General features: G+C 42.1%; 1 protein-coding gene across 2 annotated transcripts in view; it reads left to right on the forward strand.

Moving 5' to 3' along the window:
- LOC142197711 (gamma-aminobutyric acid receptor subunit rho-1) overlaps nt 1-25,197 on the forward strand; it is a 48,665-nt gene that overhangs the window by 22,173 nt on the left and 1,295 nt on the right. For both annotated transcript variants that reach the window (XM_075268210.1, XM_075268211.1), the window contains 7 exons: nt 1,323-1,429; nt 6,873-6,940; nt 9,169-9,392; nt 11,560-11,642; nt 13,190-13,330; nt 24,510-24,662; nt 24,760-24,956. In XM_075268210.1, coding sequence (XP_075124311.1) covers nt 1,323-1,429; nt 6,873-6,940; nt 9,169-9,392; nt 11,560-11,642; nt 13,190-13,330; nt 24,510-24,662; nt 24,760-24,956 — 973 coding nt within the window. The remainder of the gene's footprint in view (nt 1-1,322; nt 1,430-6,872; nt 6,941-9,168; nt 9,393-11,559; nt 11,643-13,189; nt 13,331-24,509; nt 24,663-24,759; nt 24,957-25,197) is intronic.

Below are 25,197 nucleotides of genomic sequence, written 5' to 3' on the forward strand. Positions count from 1 at the left end.
GTTGTTGGCGTTGATAATCCACCTGCTATGGCATTTCAGTAGCTCTCAAGATGGCCTGGCACTGAAGTTGTTCTTCACACCGTGCCTGTAATTGTTCCGGCATCTCAGCAGCTTGCTGGGACGCCATGTAATGAGCATGTTGTTGGCGTCGATGATCCACCCTCAGCTCCGCTTGCGGAGAAGTCTGTGACTTCTCGCTACCTTTATAGCTCTCTTTGTTTGCGACAAGTTAGATTTTCTTTTTCCAGGCATGTTTAAAATTGACAAACTGCCAATTTGGATTAAAGGTGTTTGCCCATGTCAGTTTGTCAGCACTGCCTGGAGTAGATCAGATAATATGTAAATGCATGTACACTGAGGGTTAGCGTGTGTTTACACAGAGAGATAACAGCCCTGGGACCTGAAATAAGGCTGCTGCAGGAGCATTGTAATATAGTATGTGAACATAAATTCATAACAGTCATGAAGCCATGACATTTACCGGGATAAAAAGTAGCCTACGGTATCTTTTAATCGAGGTTACAAACTTTCTATGTGCCAAATTTCATTCAAATCCGTTCAGCCGTTTTTGCGTAATTGAGGAACAAACACACAAACATCCAAACACACAAACATCCAAACTTTCACATTTATAATATTAGTAAGATGTATGGTCCAGGGCGGATCTGGAATAGGCCTCACTACTGGGCAGTGCAGTTCTATGAAGTGAAAGGAGGTTTATGGTTTTGTCTTATAACTCTGAGTCCGGTGAGACAATATTACACTTGATTTGTTTGTGTGGCTGGAAGTAAGCCACATGTATAGTTAGGTTATCAGTTCTGTTTAGTTAGTTGCTCAAACGAGCAGGTATTTATTTTGTTTTTGCCTGAAGTTAAGGCTGTATTTTGTTTTGCTCATTTTGTGTTTGAAGTCAAGGTTTATTTATTTTCCAGTTTTTGTTTTCCTAAATAGACCAGTTTGTTGCATATTTTTTGTTCCTGTCTTGACTGTTTGTTTTTTTTCTGCACAACTGCTTTTACTGAGCTAACTTCCCCACAGTATTAAAATATAGTAGTTGTCATTAGTTTAAACTGGGTGTTTATATAGATGAGTTTTCTCTAATTGAACAGAAAAAACATATTTAAGGGGTTGGGACTGTACCCTGAGTTCAGGGGAAAAAAAAAATGTATTTAATCTGTCGCAATTTTTATTTTAAGAAATTTTGAAACATATATGAATATTTTAAGGTATTTGTGTGTATAATTACTGTGATCCAATATGCTTGGTAAACATGTATTATTTGTAGCTAAAATAATTTATCTCTTTGTGTATTTTTGAAACAGCCCAGTTTTCAAAAGAAGCCCAGATATCACAAAATCACCACTCACAAAGTCTGAACAGCTTCTTCGGATAGATGACCACGACTTTACTATGAGACCTGGTTTTGGGGGTACGTATATATACATATTTCTTGTCATGCATGCAATTTCATATTCATTCTAGAACAATAGTGCTAAAACAGAAGAAAGTAAGTACAATTATTACTAATAAAAAGCATACTTTAAAAACAACCTAAAACAGAAGACGCAAACACATAAATGTTTGGGACAGAAATGTAAATGGTTTGCTGGACCCCCCAGCAATTCTGACATCGATTTTAGTAAATACAAGTACAAATTCTTCATAAAGTAACAATCCTGCATCATCTTACCTTAAAGCTCTGTGTTGTTCCTGCTTTTTGTCTACAATTTCATGAAATATTGACAACTGGGTGTTACCAATTGGAGAAATACCTACACATTGACACTGTCCAATCTATACAAATAACTTGTCAATTCATATACAGTGAAACTTCTCAAAAGTCAACCCCTATTGTACTGTACAGACCCCAGCAACTCCATGGCCAGTTGACAAATAGTACTGTATGGGGAATGACACAGCCATGGAGCACTACACATATGTTCAAGATTATAGTGAGGAAGCTGTAAAGCAGACATAGTACATAGGGATGCCAGCAGGAGTTTTGAACCCCCTCCTAACAGTATAATGTCCTCCCCCCATACTGGCCCTACTGCAGAGTGGCCATCATAGCTACTGGGTCTCCACTGTATTGTGAAGTATTGCAAGCCAGGACCCCAACCCCAAAGTGTAAAATTGCCACATGTGGCCAGTGGGGTTCTTTATCAGTGCCTGGTTGCTCCCACGCGGCAAGATCATGGAAGCTGTACTGTTACCGTGACAGCCAGAAGCCTTCTGAAGTTCTCAGACCTGTCATAGTAATATAGTTATTGAGGCTGGTCTATGGCTAGCCTCAATAGCTATATAGCAAAAGTCCCATAGACTGCTATACAGTTGTATTGCAGTCTATGGGACCTGCAATCAAAAGATTGGAAGTTTAAGCGCCCTGTGGGGGGCTAATAAAATACTTTTAAAAAATAAAAATATAACAAAACAATAGGAAAATAAAAATTCAAATCGCCCTCCTTTCCCTGGCTTGTAATTAAAGGAAATAAGCAAAAACAAACGTAAACATATTATACATCCCTGTGTCCAAAAACACCCAGCCTAAAATAAAAAGTAACAATAAAAATATTTTTTCCACACGGTGAACACCATAGTGCAAAAAAAATTAAAAGATTCAAAAGAACCAAAACGCCATTATTTCACTATTTCACCTCCCATAAAATTTTTAATAAAAAGTAATCAATACATCAGACATTTCCCAACATTGTCTAACTATAAGTTACTGGCCCCACAAAAAATATGCCTTATGCAACCCCGCACCTGGAAGTACTAAAAAGTTATAGGTGTCCAAGAATTTGTTTTTTTGCAAAGTTTTGGATTTTTAAGGGGTTAAAATGAAAAAAAAAAAATATTTAAATTTGGTTTCCCTGGAATTGCACTAACCCATAGAACAAATCTGTCATGTCATTTTGGCTGCACAGTGAATGCCATAAAAACAAAGACTATAAGAATGCCGCACAAAGGCAGTTTTTCTCCAATTCCACCACATTCTGAATTTTTCCAGTTTCCCAGTAGATCATATAGAATATTAAACTACAAAGTTACAAAGTACAATTTGTCCCACAAACATTAAGCCATCATATGTCTCTGTTAATGGTAAAATAACAAAGTTATGGGGTTTGGAAGGTGGGCAGAAAAGGGTTAATATAGTGATTTAATAATATCCCCTTTCTTCCCCCCAAATACTAAAAACAACCCCCTTTTTGGTGCACACCACATTTCCACCTTCTACATTTAAAGGGATTCTATCATAAAAACCCGTTTTTTTATGAGTAACATGTCGGAATAGCCTTAAGAAAGGCTATTCTACTCCTACCTTTCGTTGTCTTCTCCGCGCCACCGTTCCATAGGAATCCCGGTTTTTGTCGATATGTAAATGAGTTCTCTCGCAGCACTGGGGGCGTCCTCAATGCTGAGAGAGAACTCTCTCCAGAGTCGCCTCCATCTTCGTCAGCAACATCCTCTTCATCCGGCGCAGGTTTCAGACTTCTAGGCCTCGGGCCTTGAACAGAGCAGACTGCGCTTGCCCACAGGCCACGAGAAAATGGCCGCTTACAATACTGTTTAAGGTTATTCCAACGTGTTACTCAGACAAAAAAAAGGGTTTGTATGATGGGATCCCTTTAAGCCCCCATCCTCTGTTGTTTTAGTGGTCTCTTATAAATAACAGTCCTCCCTTATAAGTAACAGTATGCTCTTAATAATAGTCCCTCCTTAGAAACAATATTCCCTGCTAAATGCTTATTAACCCTTTCCTGCTACATTCAATTTTCTTTTCAACTCCCTGCCTGATATAAAACCATAATTTTTTTTTTCTGTTTATAGAGCCATAATAGAACTTAATTTTTGCAGGTCAAATTTTACTTTGTAACGGTACATTTTATTATTCCATACAAAGTGCTGGAAATCTGGAAAAAAATTTCACAATGGGGTGGAAATGGAGAAAAACTGCATGTGTGTGACTTTTTTGTGGACTTTGTTTTCATGGGATTCACTGCGCAGCCAAAATGACAAGATTTGTTTCGGTTTGGATAGTTGGCTTAAAACAGTATAGATCAGTCTCCTCTGAACCTATCTATCCAATTTCTAGCTCTCTAAGACATTCACAGCAAAAGTTAAACTAACATGCATGTCTATGGAAAAATGAATGGTAAGCAGTGAATACAAACTTGAAGTTTAACTATACACTGTGCTAACACTCATTTTAACATTTAAAATGTTCCAAAAATTACTCATGAACACATGTGGCGGTTATATTGGCCTGTTTTAATGGCTTGTAAGTGCTACAGAGTTGTTGGTATTTGGGGTGACATATTTGTGATTGTAAGCCTAGTTGAAATGTGATGAAGAATAGGCCTTTAAAAAAAAGTCACCAAAAGTAATCTCTTTATGGGAGCAAATGTGAAGTCAAAATAGTTTTCGCTATTTTTATATGAACACTGTGGCTATAGTGGAATGTGATGGACCAGGCCAAAGGACATAACTGGCTTAGTAGTAGTAGTAGCTGTAACAACATGAGCGGCGGTACAGAATGGAATGATATGGTGGATCAGGCCACAGGACTAAGTAGTGGCAGTGGTGGTTGCTGTGGCAACATACATGGCAGCTTTCTAGGAGCTCTAATGGTGTTCCACACGCTGAGTTCACACCAGCGCCCGATCTCCATTTCCAGGTTTCCGTCTTCTGCCAACAGAAGATGGAAACCTGGCTGACCGTGTTCGCCTGTAAGCGTTTTGTGCTCTCCGCAGCGATACCATTTTTTTTTTAACCTGCATGTCTGACTTTGTGTCCGGTTTAAAAAAAAAACTATTTCACCACGGAGAGCACAAAACGCTCACAGGCGCTCATGGTCGGACACTTTTGAAAACTGACTGCAGGTTTCCGTCTCCTGTCCAGTTTTGGGCAGGAAACGGAAACCTACAAAACGAAGACCCGGGGCGCAGATATGAACGAGCCCACACTATGTTTTAAGGCAAACGTGATTTCTACCAAACTTGTTCGACCCAAAATAAATTTTGGTCCTTGGTCTAGTATTAATATGGTCATTGTATTTCCTTAGTAAACAAAGTGGTCTATAAATATATAATTTTTATCATTCACAAATATTGCAAGCCCTCCTCCTTTGCGCTTACCGCTCTCCAGCGTCCTGTCCGCACGAAGAAGTTTGAAGCCCTCCACGGAGGCAAGTGTGTCCGGAGTGATTTCAGTAAGCCAGGCCTCTGTAAACAGCATCATACTGCACTCACGAAACTCCTGTTGATGCCTAGTCAGTGCTGTCAGTTCATCTATCTTATTCACAATTGATCTCACATTCCCCATAATGATGGCCGGAATCACGTGCTTTTTGCATTTTTTCCTTCGCGTTTCAGTATACCGGCTCTTTTTCCACGTTTTCTAAGTTTTTTAAGTTTTCTTATTCGTGGGGGATGGTGAGAGCATGCTTGTCCTGTAGCATGCTTCCTGCAGACATAAGCTGTAACAGTGTCTCCTTAGTGTACACCAGTCTTCCTTGTATGTGTGGAGGCATACTTCAGACATTTTTTAATATAGTTGATTACAAAATGTCTCTTTTCTGCTTTTATGTACTCAGTGGCGTAACTAGGAATGGCGGGGCCCCGTGGCGAACTTTTGACATGGGGCCCCCCCGACACCGAAGATCTCGACCGAGTCCCTCCTACGCATTCCTGCGCGCTCTATTATGACCAATAGTGGACCCTGCACACAGTATTATGCCCCATAGTGGCCCCTGCACACAGTATTATGCCCCATAGTGGCCCCTGCACACAGTATTATGTCCCTTAGAGGCCCCTGCACACCGTATTATACCCAATAATGGCCACTGCACACAGTATTATGTCCCATAGTGGCCCCTACAGGACTAAATACTGTCACGTCACCCGCTGACCGCTATACCAGGACAATTGTGGATAAAAAATCTGGTCATGTGCATTACAATTTGGTAACTCCATGTGCCTCATATTAATAGCAGTTAACCCCATCATGTCCCTCACATTAACCCTTGTGTACCTCACATAAGAGTTACTGATATGTGAGAGACATGGAGGTAATAATAAAGTATCTTCATTATTATTACCCCCATATGTCTCACATATTAGTAACTCTTATGGTGAGGCACACAGGGGTTAAAGGGGCTCTATCAGCAAAATCATGCTGCTAGAGCCCCACATATGCGTGCATAGCCTTTAAAAAGGCTATTCAGGCACCGGTAAAGTTATATTAAACTACCCCCCAGTTTTAAAATAATAACCTAAAAAAGAATGTGCTCTACTTACGGATTGTGCACGCTGGGCGGGCATTCAGGGTGTGTCTTCATCTTCTTCCCCGCCTCTTCTTCCTCCGATGTCCTCCGGTCCCGTCCTCCTCCGGCGCTTGCTCGCGGACACTGATAAAAAAAAAATAGCCTGGGCGCATGCGCAGTAGCCGTAGTAGAAGCCGCGTGCTACTGCGCATGCGCCCAAGCTATCACCCTGCGCCCTGCACCTTTAAAGCTGACCTACAGCAGTGAAGACAAATGGCTGGGTTGTTTTGGACACCTGGAGTAAAACTGTGTGCATGTGACCTTGTGTAATAGTGTCATCACAGCGCCCTGCGCCTTTAAAGCTGACCTACAGCAGTGAAGACAAATGGCTGAGTTGTTATGGAAACCTGGAGTAAAGCTGTGTGCATATGGAGACTAAGCGCCTGCGAGCTTCTATTGGCTGATAAGGGACATGTGACCGTTAAGAAATTAAATTCACATGAAGTTTATAAATCATTGTAAGCTTTGATTGATTATGTAATCATGTAAGCTTTTTGTTGTATATTTAGCAAAATTATTTTTAATGTTACTCACTCTTTTACTATTGAAGGGCCAGCAATTCCTGTTGGGGTTGATGTACAAGTGGAAAGCTTAGACAGTATTTCTGAAGTGGACATGGTATGTATAATAATCATCATTATTATGTATTATTGAGCTCTGCATGTGCATTGTAATATTTTATTACTATATATCCAGGAATATACTTTAACAAGGATTATGGCATCTATTGGGGCTCCAATGCTAACAAATTGTTTTAGGACTGGTTGAACAAGGTTGCGTTCGGGCTGTTAAACCTGGTTTGTGTATTGGCTGAACTAAACTCAAAACCCTTTTATTATTCTGTTTGTGCCTATTCTGTGTTTTGGGCTCACTTTTGGTTTTGGTTCAACACTGATGCAACATTCAGCCAAATACTGACAATGTGAAAGTGGCCTAAATGTAAATTTTATTATCAATCACAGTATGTAGAAATGCCAAAGTAATTCTTTAAAGGCTGGAATTGCCACCAGGGTACAGAAAGTGATTATTACAGTAGCTAAAATATCAGCACCACACCAGTGGTAAACACACATCACGCCAAAGCACTATTTTCCAGTGGTAAACCTGTAGCAATTTATGGTTTCAGCATAGTGGATGGAACAAAACTCATCCTCATGCCGTATAAAAAAAAACAAAAAAACACAGCATGTCTATTATTGCTGCATAAATTTCACCTATGGATTTTAAACTTTGCAACGCAATGGGGGACTTCAAAGATATCTGCATGTTAGTCACAGTAATAAGCACGTGACTTTAGCTGGTTTTGACATGGAAATTTCACAGTGGAAAACACTGCTAAAGGCTTAGGCTAGATGCACACATAAGTGTTGCAAAACGGCCATGAAAAACATCTAATTTTCATGTCTGTCTTGCACCTGTTTTCATGTATCCTCCATACATTTTCATGTATGGAGAGATTCGTGAAAAGGCCAAAAATAGGACATGACCTATGTTTGGACGATCCGTATTAATGGACTGTCAAAATAGTGGTCATGTAAGTAGCCCCCTTTCACTGACAGTGACATTAGTGCTGCCATCCAATAAAATAGGGTGCTAGGGGGGCTAGGGGGGCGTGTTTCTTTGTAATGTAACTGTTTATATGTAATTTAGTAAAAATTCCATTCTATCCTACTAGCACACAGCACAGAAATACCCCATTATTGTGCTGCTAGTGGGACATAAAGGAAGTATCTGGGGACATTCAGCAGCATCTTCACTATGGTTTTGGCTTAGGGCTCGTTCACATCTGCGCCGGCACTCCGTACTTCAGGTTTCCGTTTCCTGCCTAAAACAGAGGCAGGAGACGGAAACCTGCAGGAGTCTCTCACCCATTCATTTGAATGGGTGAGAAAGCTGTCCGGCTGTAAGCGGCGGTGAGCGTTTTATGCTCTCCGCCGCGAAACCGGGTTTTATAATCCGGACACAGAATCGGACATGCAGTACTCTGTGTCTGGATTAAAAAAAACGGTTTCGCGGAAGAGATCCTAAAACGCTCACCACCGGTCACGGCCGGACCCGGTCTATGGTTTCCATCTTCTGGCATGCAGAAGACGGAAACCATAGAACGGAGACCCTGAACGCAGGTGTGAACCTAGCGTTAATTGTTCCTGTTTTTGCATCCAGTTTTTGCAGCTCAACCAGATATATACAGAAGAAAATAGAAGTTTCACCTGTCCTTAGTAGTTTCTCTCCCATTACCATCTTCACCTGCTTTTAACTTCAAAAAGTAGATGCAAAAATCTGTCTAAATACATATTTGGAAGTTAACTTGATGCAAGATATCTCTGTCAGGCTGCAGGTTATCATACCTCTGATCTACTGCAGGAACAAATGAACCATTGTGCAGCTGACAGTGTCTATTGTTTTGTAATATGCTAATATTAAAGGGTTACCCACCCTTCGGATATGGCTGACCTATTCTTGGAATTGGCTATAAATATTAGATATGAGAGGTTTGACAACTGGGACCCTGACAGATGAGCTGTTCTGGAATAACATGACTCCTGTCCTGGTAATGTTAAAATGTTAGGAGGTGTGCTCTTCGCTGTCTGTACCATGTGTAGCAACATGTTTAGGTACTACAGACCTGTCCCGCAGACTAAAAAGGGACACCAATGCTGTACCTAAACCCAACACTACCTATCATGTGGTGAGAGAGCAGCAAGGCTCCTGGCATGTAAACAGCTGATCTGTGGGGGTCCTGGCTGTCAGACTTCCACTGTTCTAAAATTGATTGTCCACCCTAAGAATAAGGCCATCAGCCTCAATGTTTGCTTAGTTTACACACTCTATTACTTATTTTCCAGGATTTCACAATGACGTTGTACCTTAGACACTACTGGAAAGATGAGAGGCTATCTTTTCCCAGTACTAATAACCAGAGTATGACCTTTGATGGGAGATTAGTGAAAAAGATCTGGGTACCAGACATGTTCTTTGTCCATTCTAAAAGATCCTTTATCCATGACACCACAACAGATAACATCATGCTGCGGGTACAGCCTGATGGCAAGGTGCTGTACAGTTTAAGGTAAGCGTTCATACTTTCATGTATATATCATACACATATATTAGTCAGAATTATGACAATACTTATATTATGTATGTATTGTATTAGAGCGCATTCATTTTTCTCACCCCTTTGATTTGTCTTTACCGCCATTCCATTTTCCTGAGTGTTTAACAGTATTAGCATATGCTACCTACATAGTATTCCAGTGACATCTGGTGGTGAAAGCATTGTTTGCGCATGAATTCTGGGTTTACATGTGTCTCTTTTTCATGCTTCATGTATATTTGCTATATTTTATCAGATTTTTCTGGATTTAGGGATTTATGTGGATAAAATATGATGAAAAATAATGTCTATCCCCCTTCTACATAAGTAGCCTTAAGTTATACTTACCAACTCTCTGAAAACATCCAGGAGTGTCCTGCAAAAAGGGGTGACAATTCAGTGTCTCAGAAGAGCTGGCAAATCTCACAGCCTGGCATCATGCTTCATTTTCTCTGGGGTCTTAGTCATAATATATGTGACATGGGCATGACACACAGCAAAATCAGGGACCTACTTCTAAAAGCTGGCAAGTATGCCTTAAGTGTGTGACTGATGTGAAGTCCCCATTTAAGTACAGCATGTGTACTGCTATGTGCATGTGTTTATACCATTTGCACATCTGTGAATTGTGATGATAAAGTGTTGTGGAACTTTCTAGGTGAGGCCTGGTTCATATCTGTGTTTTGTATTCCCTTCGGGGAGTCCACATGGGGACCCCTCAAACAGAATACTGAACGCATTGACAAGCGGTGAGCAGTGAAAGCACATGGACCCCATAGAGGAAAGTAGTGGATGCAGATATGAACCAGGCCTGAGAGGTGGTTTGAGTTTCCCTGCAAAACTGTTTCGCCTATTGACTATGCTGCACTAAAGCCTACAGTCTGACCCTTTACAGTCATGCTGTGGTAGCAAAAGTTCCCTGTATTACAAGTTTTCCAAGATCTTTCAGGAGTCCAGAACAGAACTTCAGTGCAACCAGTGCAGTTACCCTTTAGTACAGCATTGCTGTATTTGGGCTTTCTGCTGAAAGCCTGGACTAGCAGGATCCATAAGAGCTGTGTGACTGCTCTTGTTAAACTGCAACTTCAGCGCTTTTAGAAAACCTGGGTTCTGTAAAACTTCCATTAAAGAGGTTTTCCCGGCAAAAAAAAAAAAAAAAAACATTTTTCAAAAAAAGCTCAGTTTGTGCTATTAATGGGCTAATAAGTGCACCCAAATACCTGTATCAATGTTTTGGGTGATTTCTGGATTTCTCTGTGAGCTCCTGGTATCTTCTGCATTTGTTTACGTGGGTAGCTTCCTATTCTGTTTTCCTCAATCTACCATGATGCAGTGTGCTTCACTCAGAGCTAGCTCACACTACATCCCTCTCTCTCTCTCTCGCTCACCCTTCATTGTTTCCCTACCTAGCCAACTCACTACTAGACTTTCCCAACTAAATAACTCAACCCACCCCTTCACCTTATCATACTTCCATGTCTTCCTGTCCGGATCTTCTGGGCGCAGGACATGACTTTCTTCTGGGCTATCAACTTCTCCTCTTCTTGACGTCTGCCAGCACCTGCGCAATAAAGCCAGATTGCCGGCATGAAGGAAGTGATGTCCCGTGCCCAGAAGATCCAGTCACAAAGACAGTAAAGTATGATGGGGGTTAGTATGGGTGATGTTCTGTTTCCAAAAATGGAGAATTTTTTGTAAACTAAATAAAATAGCAGATAGGTGGGGCAGGGTGTTTGGCTTAGAGTAGAAATATAGTTTTATCCCAGACTGCATAAACATCTGCTGTTACCAAAAATTACCTCAAGTAAAGTGCCCAGTTACCTTTGAGTTTGGGGTGCTTTTTCAGCCTAACTTCTTGAAGCACTGGCATAGTGGGGAGCCAGCTTTGCTGTTCATCTACTTAGGTAGTCTGGTGTAATGGATAGCTCAGTTACAAGTATAGTTACAAATGTTGTAAAGTTTTGCTTACAATCTGCCAGAAGACATCATATTATTATGAAAACTATAACAGCTCCTTATCCAGGAGTGTCACACCAGAAGTTAAGCCTCTACAAAGGCCCATTTATGTATGAAAACTTTACTGCTATAAAATGTATAATTTGTTTGGTATGTTAAAGTATATTGCTTTCCTTTACGGCAGGGTTACAGTAACAGCCATGTGTAACATGGACTTCAGCCGATTTCCCCTTGACACACAGTCCTGTTCCTTGGAGATTGAAAGCTGTAAGCATCATATATTTTACTATAATCTTCAGTATGTGCATGTTGAACAACAGTCTGTGCCTTAACCTTCATCTATCAGACGCCAGATTATTTACATTTTCCCTGTGGAATAATTTAAACCAATTGAGTTAATGGGGGGGGGGTGTCTACATGAGAACTGGATGGAGAGAGGTCTTTCAACCCCAAACATTTAATTTACTAACATACCTCTGTATTCATAAAATGCTAAAGTGGATTTTGCAAATTGCACATGCAGGCTCCAGTTTCAAGAATATAAGTACAGTATATGCCTTTCTATGCTTCAGTTGCTTCACATAAAAAAAGCATGTTTCATTAAAAGTTACAGTAAACTTAGGTCACAGAACAACAGAACATCAGAAAATAAATCAGCAGCTATCTTCTCTAAATAAACCTGCTACCAAAATACACCAGCCATGGGGTGGGTTTGGAGAGGAATTCCTTTTGGAATTGCTGCTGGCACTGTGCTATGGTGAAAAGGAACATCATAAATGGACATGCTGTGGATGAAAACCTGAAGTGCAGCAAAATTGGTGCTGTGGGTTTTTTATTTAACAAGTGGAAGAGATTTGGTTGAATGTCACCCATTTGCAGTAGGTTTACTGCTTGTAAGTTGACAGAGGTTAAGCCACTGTACAGTATGTCCTTTGGAAACAAAGCCTAAAAATTTTAAATAAATAAGTCAGTAATGCTTACCCTGCATTCACTTGACCAAGGTTTAGCTGTGAACCTTAGTCTGTGTATTGGTCAGATTTACTGGCTTGAACAGTATACAGGACTTTTCTCTCCGCATTTTTTTGGGCAGAAACCGGGTGGAAACCTGGCACACCCCATTATAATCTATAGTGTCCATGAGTTTTCTGTGGATAACCGCTTTTTAAGCAGATTGGGTGTTTGGGTTTTTTGTGGATCTGATGAATAGAAACCCCAAAGCTAGTGTGAACCTAGCGTTAGATGTTTTCCTTCTCTTAGGCCCCGTTCACACAGGGCAAGAGGGGGCAGATTTTGGCATGGAATAGAGGTCTATGTAGACCGCTAGCGGTTTGTTCCCACTAGCGGAAAAAAAGAGGCGAGCTGCCCTTTCTTGAATCTGAATGGGAGACAGAAAACTGCAAAGCGCTTTTTTAAGGTCCATTCAATGTGCTGGAGGGAAAAACTACCTGGTGGTTTTTGGGGCAGTTTTTACCAAAAACCGCTGCAAAACCACTTCAATGTCAAAAACTGCTTCCTAATTCCTGAAGGATTTAGATTAAGGCTGAAGCCCCACATAGCGGGCCACAGCAAAAAAGCGCTGTAGGAACAACTGAGGAGGCAATGCATCACGTTTTTTCCCGCAGCACTTTTCACATAAAGTCCGCAGAGCTTTTTGGCTGCGACTCTCTATGTGGGGCCTTAGCCTTAAACTGATTTATTGTAATGTAATACAGCAACTTTCTGGCAAATTATATATTTCAAGAATCCTCTTAAGGTAATGAATATTTTTTGAGGCAAATATTAAACAGCTCTTAACTCAGCTCTTGTTCTTTTAGATGCCTACACTGAAGATGACCTCATGCTTTACTGGAAGAATGGTAATGAATCCTTAAAAACAGATGAAAGGATTTCTCTATCACAGTTCCTTATCCAGGAGTTTCACACCACCACAAGACTCGCCTTTTATAGTAGCACAGGTAAACATCTCAGTTTTGAGACTGAGTTGTAGTGAACTCCAAAAATTGCTGGATGGAAAAATTAGACTTTCAGCACTTTTTTATTCGGCGATTTTCGGTGGTCACTGCAACAAAATCGTGCTGCAAGTCCAACTTTTTCATCTGGCAGTTCCAGTTTAAAAGAACAGGGTCCACCAGGCACTGTTGATGTTCATTGTTTTGGTGGTCTGTGTGTCCGTTGTTCTGGTCCTCTCACAGACCTGAACAACAGACACAACAGCACAAATGTGAAGATAGCTTACTAGTTTAATGAATTCTTTAAACATTGTTTTTTATTTACAGTATGTGAAAATTGAAATGCTATATTTAGATGTAATTTTATATTTATGTATGAAATTCTATATATCAATAGCTTTGATTATGCTGCTCAACTACATAGGGACACATTTGTACAAAGCATTCAGTTTTAGCATAGATTTGGAGTAAAAGATGCTTGAAGAAGCATGGTTACCTAATGCATCTGGTCACTGTCTTATGTCAGTCACATTTTACCCTGTTTCTCCATAAATAAGCCCTACCCCGAAAAAGGCGAAAAAAGCTTGATTTTTCAGGGTTTTTGGAGTAGGTTTAAAATATAAGCCCTACTCCAAACATAAGCATTAGTTACAGTCAGCGCCTACAGTGATAGGTTAAGACATGTGACGTCTCAGAGATGGAGAATAGGAATACAGTAGCTCCCATCCATTCTGGACAAGTGCTCCGCTACCTCCTGCTACTGCAGGGCAAAATCTGCTCACTTGCTCCTGAGTCCCACCTCCTCCCTCCCAAGTGGCGCCTCCTGGGTTCCGTCTCCCGGCAGCCACTATACTGTGGGCTTGGTTACCTATGTGAATAGATGTCAGGTGCCACCCCTGATGAATCCCACAGATGCAGCCACTACAATAAAGCACCTCCTTTAGCGTAATGGAGGGCAAGGTGCCACTGCAACACAAAGTGTTTAGAGAGTGCCAGTGAGTAAGTTTAAGACCCACTGTCCCTGCACCATCAATTGTGAATGTAACTTAGGGTCTGGGAAAAGCATTTTCAAAAACCTAGTACGGTTTTTGATTTTAGCTGTAAAATTGCAAGCTTTATCCTATAGATTTAATAGGGGTAGAAAAACACTGAGAAAAAAAGCAGCAAAAACTCAATGAAAAATGCTGCAGAATAAAGTGTAATGCATATTTGCTGCATTTTTTCTTGGACCGTTTTCTAGTTGCCTTTCACTGCATGGGGCCTTAGCCTGAAGGCTTAGGACTAGAGATGAGCGAACACTAAAATGTTCGAGGTTCGAAATTCGATTCGAACAGCCGCTCACTGTTCGAGTGTTCGAATGGGTTTCGAACCCCATTATAGTCTATGGGGAACATAAACTCGTTAAGGGGGAAACCCAAATTCGTGTCTGGAGGGTCACCAAGTCCACTATGACACCCCAGGAAATGATACCAACACCCTGGAATGACACTGGGACAGCAGGGGAAGCATGTCTGGGGGCATAAAAGTCACTTTATTTCATGGAAATCCCTGTCAGTTTGCGATTTTCGCAAGCTAACTTTTCCCCATAGAAATACATTGGCCAGTGCTGATTGGCCAGAGTACGGAACTCGACCAATCAGCGCTGGCTCTTCTGGAGGAGGCGGAGTCTAAGATCGCTCCACACCAGTCTCCATTCAGGTCCGACCTTAGACTCCGCCTCCTCCGGCAGAGCCAGCGCTGATTGGCCGAAGGCTGGCCAATGCATTCCTATGTGAATGCAGAGACTTAGCAGTGCTGAGTCAGTTTTGCTCAACTACACATCTGATGCACACTCGGCACTGCTACATCAGATGTAGCAATCTGATGTAGCAGAGCCGAGGGTGCACTAGAACCCCTGTGCAAACTCAGTTCACGCTAATAGAATGCATTGGCCAGCGCTGATTGGCCAATGCATTCTATTAGCCCGATGAAGTAGAGCTGAATGTGTGTGCTAAGCACACACATTCAGCACTGCTTCATCACGCCAATACAATGCATTAGCCAGTGCTGATTGGCCAGAGTACGGAATTCGGCCAATCAGCGCTGGCTCTGCTGGAGGAGGCGGAGTCTAAGATCGCTCCACACCAGTCTCCATTCAGGTCCGACCTTAGACTCCGCCTCCTCCGGCAGAGCTAGCGCTGATTGGCCGAAGGCTGGCCAATGCATTCCTATGTGAATGCAGAGACTTAGCAGTGCTGAGTCAGTTTTGCTCAACTACACATCTGATGCACACTCGGCACTGCTACATCAGATGTAGCAATCTGATGTAGCAGAGCCGAGGGTGCACTAGAACCCCTGTACAAACTCAGTTCACGCTAATAGAATGCATTGGCCAGCGCTGATTGGCCAATGCATTCTATTAGCCCGATGAAGTAGAGCTGAATGTGTGTGCTAAGCACACACATTCAGCACTGCTTCATCACGCCAATACAATGCATTAGCCAGTGCTGATTGGCCAGAGTACGGAATTCGGCCAATCAGCGCTGGCTCTGCTGGAGGAGGCGGAGTCTAAGGTCGGACCTGAATGGAGACTGGTGTGGAGCGATCTTAGACTCCGCCTCCTCCAGAAGAGCCAGCGCTGATTGGCCGAATTCCGTACTCTGGCCAATCAGCACTGGCTAATGCATTGTATTGGCGTGATGAAGCAGTGCTGAATGTGTGTGCTTAGCACACACATTCAGCTCTACTTCATCGGGCTAATAGAATGCATTGGCCAATCAGCGCTGGCCAATGCATTCTATTAGCTTGATGAAGCAGAGTGTGCACAAGGGTTCAAGCGCACCCTCGGCTCTGATGTAGCAGAGCCGAGGCTGCACAAGGGTTCAAGCGTACCCTCGGCTCTGATGTAGCAGAGCCGAGGCTGCACAAGGGTTCAAGCGCACCCTCGGCTCTGATGTAGCAGAGCCGAGGCTGCACAAGGGTTCAAGCGCACCCTCGGCTCTGATGTAGCAGAGCCGAGGCTGCACAAGGGTTCAAGCGCACCCTCGGCTCTGATGTAGCAGAGCCGAGGGTGCACAAGGGTTCAAGTGCACCCTCGGCTCTGCTACATCAGAGCCGAGGGTGCGCTTGAACCCTTGTGCAGCCTCGGCTCTGCTACATCAGAGCCGAGGGTGCGCTTGAACCCTTGTGCACACTCTGCTTCATCAAGCTAATAGAATGCATTGGCCAGCGCTGATTGGCCAATGCATTCTATTAGCCCGATGAAGTAGAGCTGAATGTGTGTGCTAAGCACACACATTCAGCACTGCTTCATCACGCCAATACAATGCATTAGCCAGTGCTGATTGGCCAGAGTACGGAATTCGGCCAATCAGCGCTGGCTCTGCTGGAGGAGGCGGAGTCTAAGATCGCTCCACACCAGTCTCCATTCAGGTCCGACCTTAGACTCCGCCTCCTCCAGCAGAGCCAGCGCTGATTGGTCGAGTTCCGTACTCTGGCCAATCAGCGCTGGCCAATGCATTCTATTAGCCCGATGAAGTAGAGCTGAATGTGTGTGCTTAGCACACACATTCAGCTCTACTTCATCGGGCTAATAGAATGCATTGGCCAATCAGCGCTGGCCAATGCATTCTATTAGCGTGAACTGAGTTTGCACAGGGGTTCTAGTGCACCCTCGGCTCTGCTACATCAGATTGCTACATCTGATGTAGCAGTGCCGAGTGTGCATCAGATGTGTAGTTGAGCAAAACTGACTCAGCACTGCTAAGTCTCTGCATTCACATAGGAATGCATTGGCCAGCCTTCGGCCAATCAGCGCTGGCTCTGCCGGAGGAGGCGGAGTCTAAGGTCGGACCTGAATGGAGACTGGTGTGGAGCGATCTTAGACTCCGCCTCCTCCAGAAGAGCCAGCGCTGATTGGCCGAATTCCGTACTCTGGCCAATCAGCACTGGCTAATGCATTGTATTGGCGTGATGAAGCAGTGCTGAATGTGTGTGCTTAGCACACACATTCAGCTCTACTTCATCGGGCTAATAGAATGCATTGGCCAATCAGCGCTGGCCAATGCATTCTATTAGCTTGATGAAGCAGAGTGTGCACAAGGGTTCAAGCGCACCCTCGGCTCTGATGTAGCAGAGCCGAGGGTGCACAAGGGTTCAAGTGCACCCTCAGCTCTGCTACATCAGAGCCGAGGGTGCGCTTGAACCCTTGTGCAGCCTCGGCTCTGCTACATCAGAGCCGAGGGTGCGCTTGAACCCTTGTGCACACTCTGCTTCATCAAGCTAATAGAATGCATTGGCCAGCACTGATTGGCCAGAGTACGGAATTCGGCCAATCAGCGCTGGCCAATGCATCCCTATGGGAAAAAGTTTATCTCACAAAAATCACAATTACACACCCGATAGAGCCCCAAAAAGTTATTTTTAATAACATTCCCCCCTAAATAAAGGTTATCCCTAGCTATCCCTGCCTGTACAGCTATCCCTGTCTCATAGTCACAAAGTTCACATTCTCATATGACCCGGATTTGAAATCCACTATTCGTCTAAAATGGAGGTCACCTGATTTCGGCAGCCAATGACTTTTTCCAATTTTTTTCAATGCCCCCGGTGTCGTAGTTCCTGTCCCACCTCCCCTGCGCTGTTATTGGTGCAAAAAAGGCGCCAGGGAAGGTGGGAGGGGAATCGAATTTTGGCGCACTTTACCACGCGGTGTTCGATTCGAACATGGCGAACACCCTGATATCCGATTGAACATGTGTTCGATAGAACACTGTTCGCTCATCTCTACTTAGGACCCCTTCACACGGTGTTTATGCTCCGTGTATTCTGTACATTTTCCACGTGTAAAAATACACATGTAGAAGGCAAAAAACAAACAACACCGAGCCGATCCTCGTGTATTACCACTGGAAGAAAATGTGGTTTAAATGTAGAGACAAGTGCTTGCTCACCTGGGTGGGTTGTGAGGAAGTCACAACAACCCAAATAACCTTGAGAGCAAGCAAATCCAGGGTATGTAGAATAAGGTGGAGGGCAGCAGCTGCAGGACCGTTACACGAACGGGAACGTACAACGAAAAATTGGGGCCGGCCGGATACAATGCTCAGCCTGAAGAACAGCGCTCACCCAGAAGATGACAGAAACTTCTTTAATAACAAATGGAACAGCACAACGCGTTTCGGACATATGGTAGTCCTTCCTCAAGTGCACAGTCACTTCAAGCAAATCAGATATATACATAAGAAACATTAAAAATCATCAAACAATAGGAATAAAAAATAAAAAAGAACAGCAACTGTATGACAAATGAAATACCATAGAGTGACTTAGGTAATGAATAAAAAACTAAAAATTGCTCAATGGAAAGAGAGAGCCCCAACACTATAATACATTTTCTTTTTAGTGAGCCAGAAAACGCATAGTTCCAAAGTAGTAACACTATTCCCAGCATAGGCAATAGTCTATTGATAAACACTTCACACCAGATGCCTAGCCCGGCGTCTGGATAATCTCAGTGCGCAAGCGCCAATCTCCAGGCTGTGTGCATACGTACCAAGCGCCCGAGCCCTGCCGGCAGCCGACCAGCATGACGGGGCAGCAGTATAGAGCCGGCAGCAGAAAGGATGGGAGACAGGTGAATCAGCCTGCTCCAACCAGTATATGTGATAATAGAGGAGTAACTACATATTCTCCCCATTTGTTAATATGGACTCATTGCACTGAATAATATAATATATATACATAAATTAATGAATACATAAATGAATAAATAATTATACTCAAAATAAATATATTGGATAAAATAGTAGAATTAAAAATAAGAATAAACAGGCACATATAAAAATATATATAAATATATAAACATATATAAATGTGAATAGGGGCTACTCACCTACACTAATGGGGGGGCGGGGGGGGGGGGGGGCAAGCACACCAAATGCACTGGGAATATAAAATACCAAGGGAATAAAGACTAAGATGTAGGAAGGAAGAAGACACTGGAAGATATACTAAATTGTGGACCTGTACTAAGATGTAACATCCTCCAGAGCTTCATTCAACCCTTTCGGTACCAAGGTGTCAAACTTAAAAATCCAGAACATTTCTTTGCGTTTCAGCAAGGTGAACCTATTATGCGTGCCAGATGGAACGTGATCTAGTGGAGTAATTCTGAACCCATCAAAGCTTTTATTATGGAATGTTGCAACATGCCTAGAGACACTGTGCTTCATATAACCATTCAGGATATTGGATCGATGCATATTGATCCTCTCTCTTAGGCACATTTTTGTCCTTCCAATATATTGTAATGAACATGGGCACTCCAACAAATACACAACATAAGATGAAGAACAATCAAGATGAAACTTTAGATGGAAGCACTCCCCGGTTGATCTACTGGTGACAACATCACTTCCATGGGTTATACAATAACAGCATTTGCACCGTTTCTTGCCACATTTGTAGCTACCTTTGCAGAGGTTGGTAGAAGTCAAAGATGTAGGTACAAAAGATTTTTTTAGTCTGCTGGGAGCAATTAGACTTTTCAACGTCCTAGCTCTACGAAACGTAAATTTAGGAACATTGGGAATGGACATCTTTAAATGAGGGTCGTTCAAGAGGATGTGCCAATGTTTCCTAATGGCTGCCCTGATGGAATTATGAGCACCATTATAGGTGGTCAAAAAGTTATGATTATATTTGACCTTGATGTCTTTGGATCGGGGTAACAAGCAATCTTGCTGGCTTAGCTTGCTGGCCTTAGATTCTGCTGCTGCAATTATGCTCTTTGGGTAACTTTTTTCTTTGAATCTTTGTGTCAGAACTGAACTTTGTAACTGGAAGTCATATAGGTCTGTGCACTTCCGGCGAATACGCTTAAATTGCCCAAATGGCACATTTTTCTTCCATTTCCGATAGTGGCAGCTATTACAGTATAATAGGGCATTGCAATCAATCTCTTTAAAGTGTGTTTTCGTCCGGATACGATTGTCATCACCTATTAACTCCAAATCAAGATATTCCACGCTAATCTGACTGACCCTTCCAGAAAAAGAAAGACCCCAGTCATTGGCGTTAAGGGATTGTGTAAAATCATGAAACTCATTCTCAGGTCCATCCCAAATGAACAGCAGGTCGTCAATGTAGCGCTTATAGTCGACGATGTTCTTCCCCCAGTATGCCGAGCTGTAAATATGTTTTTCTTCAAATAACCCTACGTACAGGTTTGCGTAACTCGGCGCAAAACGTGACCCCATGGCGGTCCCCCGTTTTTGTAAATAAATTTTGTCTTCGAATTCAAAGGCGTTGTTTTCCCAGATAAAACGGACTCCCTGGACAATGAATTGTCGTTGTTTCGACGGTAAAGCGGTATTCCTGGCCAAGCTAACATCTATGGCTTGTATGCCCTTTTCATGCGGGATATTAGTATACAATGCCGTAACATCCAGCGTGGCCCAAAGATATGAAGTTTTCCACTGTTTTTGTAATAAATCATTGAGAAGATGAGTGGTATCGCGGAGATGGGAAGGAAGAGTGGTAACCAGTTTCTGCAGGTGAATGTCCACATACTGTGATAGGTTGCGTGTTAATGATCTCATTCCTGAGATAATGGGTCTTCCAGGTGGCTCTAGAGGTCCTTATGTATTTTTGGTAGGTGGTAAAATAACGCAAGAGCCGGATCACAGATGGTAAGAAACTCGCGTTCTTTCTTTTTCAAGATTCCTGCTTCATAACCTTCCTTAATAAATTTGTGGTACTCCACAGATTGTGCAACTGTGGGGTCCTCGTTCAGAACCGTATAATATTCTTTGTCTGATAATAATCTAGTCGCTTCCTTAAGATAGTCATCTCTGGTCTGAATGACCACCCCTCCACCTTTGTCCGCACTTCGAATCACCAAATCAGGGTTGGAACTCAGGGAAATGATGGCCGCTCTCTCAGCTGAGGATAAATTTTGTGATGTTTTCCTAGTCCTTTGATTCAGAGTCCTAAATTCAGTTGCCACCAATGCATAAAACGTTTCCAAGTGGCAGCCTTTATGGTGAAGAGGGTAAAATGTAGACTTTGGTCTAAGTTCAGTATGCAAAAAACTCATATCAGTATTATTAGTGCTGGTTGTGGAAGGTAGACCCGGTTCATTGGTTCCAGGAACTGGACTGATGTTAAAATGCCTAGTGAGTGTGAGTTTTCGTATAAATTCGTTCAAATCTATGAAGACTTGTAAGTCATCAATAGAGGAGTCTGGGCAGAATGAAGAATGTAGTTAGCCATTGAGTTCAATGGCATGTTCGTATAACGTGTGTCTTTTTGCGTGCGCGCAGATGCACGCGCAGAAAGATACGCGTTATACGAAAAAGCCATTGAACACAATGGCTAACTACATTTGACACGTGTATTTTTACACGTGTAAAATGAACAAAATGAGCGGAGTGTATACAGAATACACAAAGAGTAAACTCCGTGTGAAGGGGCCCTTATTTTATTGTATTGAGAAGTTGTATTTTTCAATAGCACAATTGTCAGAAACATATAACTTAAAGGGGACCTCCACCTCCTCAACCAGTTCCTGTTCTTAGCATCTGTGAATAGTTTTTGCTCCACTGATTCTGACACAGTTAGAATTTTTTCTCTAGCAAGTTCTTGAGCAATCAGTGCTGTTATATTAGGCTCAGGAGGGCGGTGTTAGGCAGAAGCTCTTCCACTGGCTACCTCTGATTGGAGTTCTGAATAACGTCCCCCATTTGACACTGCACTTCTGACATTACAGAACTTAAATAGCACATTGGGCCCAAAAAATAACTGTGCTCATTGCTCAGGAATCATGGGGGCTAGAGAGAAAATTCCAACTGCACTGAAATCAGTGGAGTGGCATCTAAAAACAACCTTTCTTATGACTACCTCACCAGAAAAAGAAAGACAATTATAGCTTGTACAATACAAGAAGAAAAAAAAATTGTCAAATGTTTAGGACAAAACTGACTTCGGCAGGACGGGAATATATATGCTGTGCCAGTGTACATCAGGGTACACCCCAGATTTAGAGCTTACGAGGAGAAAGACACCAGAATTGATCCCCAGAGTGACTCCCCCCAATCATAGGAGCTACTGGAAAAATAATGCGTAATTCGGTGTATCTAATGAACTCTACAAAGCTTACATATTCACTTTCACCATCCGTTGTGCATTCATAGCTTCGAAAACTAATGCTAACTAGACCCCTTGATAAATTCTTTAAAGGGTTCCATTTTCAAAATGGGGTCACTTTCTAGGAAATTTGACCTTACTTGTACCTCAGTGGCTCTGCAACCGTGACATGGCATCCAAAAACCAAACAATCTAAATCTGCACTCCAAGTAGCGCTCCTTCACATCTGTGCCTTGCTGTGTTTCAAAACTTCAGTTTATGCCCTTACGTGTGACACTGTTGTACCAAGGATAACACAGTTAATGTCACATGTGGATATAAACTGCTATTTGGGCACACAGTCGGGCACAGAAGGGAAGGGGTGATATTTGGTTTTTGGAGCACAGATTTAGATGATTTGGTTTTCTCACACCATGCAACTTTCGCAAAGCTCCTGAAATGCCAGAAAGTGGAATCCCTTGATACTAGAGATGAGCGAGTACTGTTCGGATCAGCCAATCCGAACAGCACGCTCGCATAGAAATGAATGGACGTAGCCGGCACGCGGGGGGGTTAAGCGGCCGGCCGCCGTCAAAGCGGAAGTACCAGGTGCATCCATTCATTTCTATGTAGCGTGCTGTTCGGATCGGCTGATCCGAACAGTACTCGCTCATCTCTACTTGATACATGACCTCATTTTGGAAACTACATCCCTGAAGGAATTTAGCTAGGGGTACATTGAACATCTTTAATCTCAAAGTGTGTCATCAGTATATTTTTCAGAAATCAATGCGCAGCTGATGGCAAAAAGTGAAAATTGCAAGTCTTTCAGAAATAAGTTATTTTAGTGTACAATATGTTGTCAAAAAAACAAAAAATTACTCCAGCATGCCCAATTATAAATAAAATTTAACTTTTACTTCAAAAATTTAAAACCATAGTACAGACATGGATCCAGGCACGTACAAAAAAACAGATTCAGCTTATCTGTTTTTTGTACGTGCCTGGATCCATGTCTGTACTATGGTTTTAAATTTTTGAAGTAAAAGTTAAATTTTATTTATAATTGGGCATGCTGGAGTAATTTTTTGTTTTTTCACTATTGTCCACCCCGTGAGACAGTCCGGGGGTTTCTCTGTGCAGCCCATTTGCTCGTTTAACACATCTATTGAATACACATACGGGTCATTCCACAGTGGTTAGAGCTGCATATATTCTGTTTTATACAATATGTTGTGCCCAGCTTGTGTCAGAGATGAACACTCCAAAGGCTGTTGCATCTGGGATAATTGCCAGTTTATGGAGTGTGCTCTGGCACAACATATTGGGCACTGATGGCTTATTTCTGGAAAAATTTCAATTTTGACTTTTCACTATTAGCTGCAAAATTAATTTCAAAACTAAATTTATGCAACACTCAGGGGTTAAAAATGCTTGCTACACTGTCTGCTAAATCTTGTAAGGATTGTGGTTTTCAAAATGGAGTCACATATCTGTGGATTTCACTCCACTGGAAATTAAGTGTCTCTGCATAAGTGGCATGACGTCCAAAAACCAAATGGTGCTCCTTACCTTCCATGCCTGTCTTTGTGCCCAAATAGCATACACCCATGGGATTGTTAAATACATAATCCATGATATAACAGTGTTATACATGCAGGCATAAACTGTAATGATTATGCAAATCAGTCTGCAAGTGCACTGGGGCAGGCCTGATTTACCAGAAATGCATCTGACAACTAGTAGTGCTCCAGCTCTCCACCCAATATTGCCCTTTAGCCCTGATTCATACTTTCAACCTCTGCCTACATCCCAACTGTCTGTAGGTAAACTTGGCCACCTACACTGCATTTGGTGTTTTATTTGCATATGCATAAAAAGATTATTATCTCTGCACAAATTCATCAGTGTGTACCCACAAAGGTTTGTTTTTACTCTTATTAATTCTTATTCTAATTTTGGACCAGACAATAGCTTTGTATTAATTTCAAAATATTGTACATGGTGATAAATTTTAAATATTAAAGAATTGCCTCATAAATTTTCAACAAAATAATAAAGCTGTCTATTTTCACCACAGGATGGTACAATCGCCTATACATTAACTTCACATTGAGACGTCACATCTTTTTCTTCCTCCTGCAAACGTATTTTCCTGCAACTCTAATGGTCATGCTTTCCTGGGTTTCTTTCTGGATAGATCGCAGAGCAGTCCCTGCTAGAGTACCACTGGGTAAAAAATGTATTCTTTTTATAACTTACATATAATACCAGAACATAGGTAAGATGCTGAGAGCCTGAAAAATATCTGCATTGCATACTTTCTACAGGTATAACCACAGTGCTGACCATGTCTACCATCATTACCGGAGTAAACGCCTCCATGCCTCGAGTGTCATACATCAAAGCTGTGGACATTTATTTGTGGGTCAGTTTTGTCTTTGTGTTTTTATCGGTGCTGGAATATGCAGCTGTGAATTACCTGACCACAGTGCAAGAGCGGAAGGAAAGGAAGCTAAGGGAAAAGGTAAAGTAATTGCATCAGAATCTAACAATAAAACAATGTGAAAGTAACAATAGTGATGATGGACACAAAAACCAATAGTGGAAAGTAAAAGTTTATGGAGTTTGGCACAGCAACCATTCAGATCAAGGCTTTAATTTATACAAATAGGAAAAAGGAAGTTAAAGGAAGTCTGTCAGAAGTAACTTGTTTATACATCTAATAACAGTACCCAGTGGCGTAACTAGGAATGGCGGTGCCCCAA

Source organism: Leptodactylus fuscus, chromosome 3, assembly GCF_031893055.1.
Source record: "Leptodactylus fuscus isolate aLepFus1 chromosome 3, aLepFus1.hap2, whole genome shotgun sequence".
NCBI lineage: Eukaryota > Metazoa > Chordata > Amphibia > Anura > Leptodactylidae > Leptodactylus > Leptodactylus fuscus.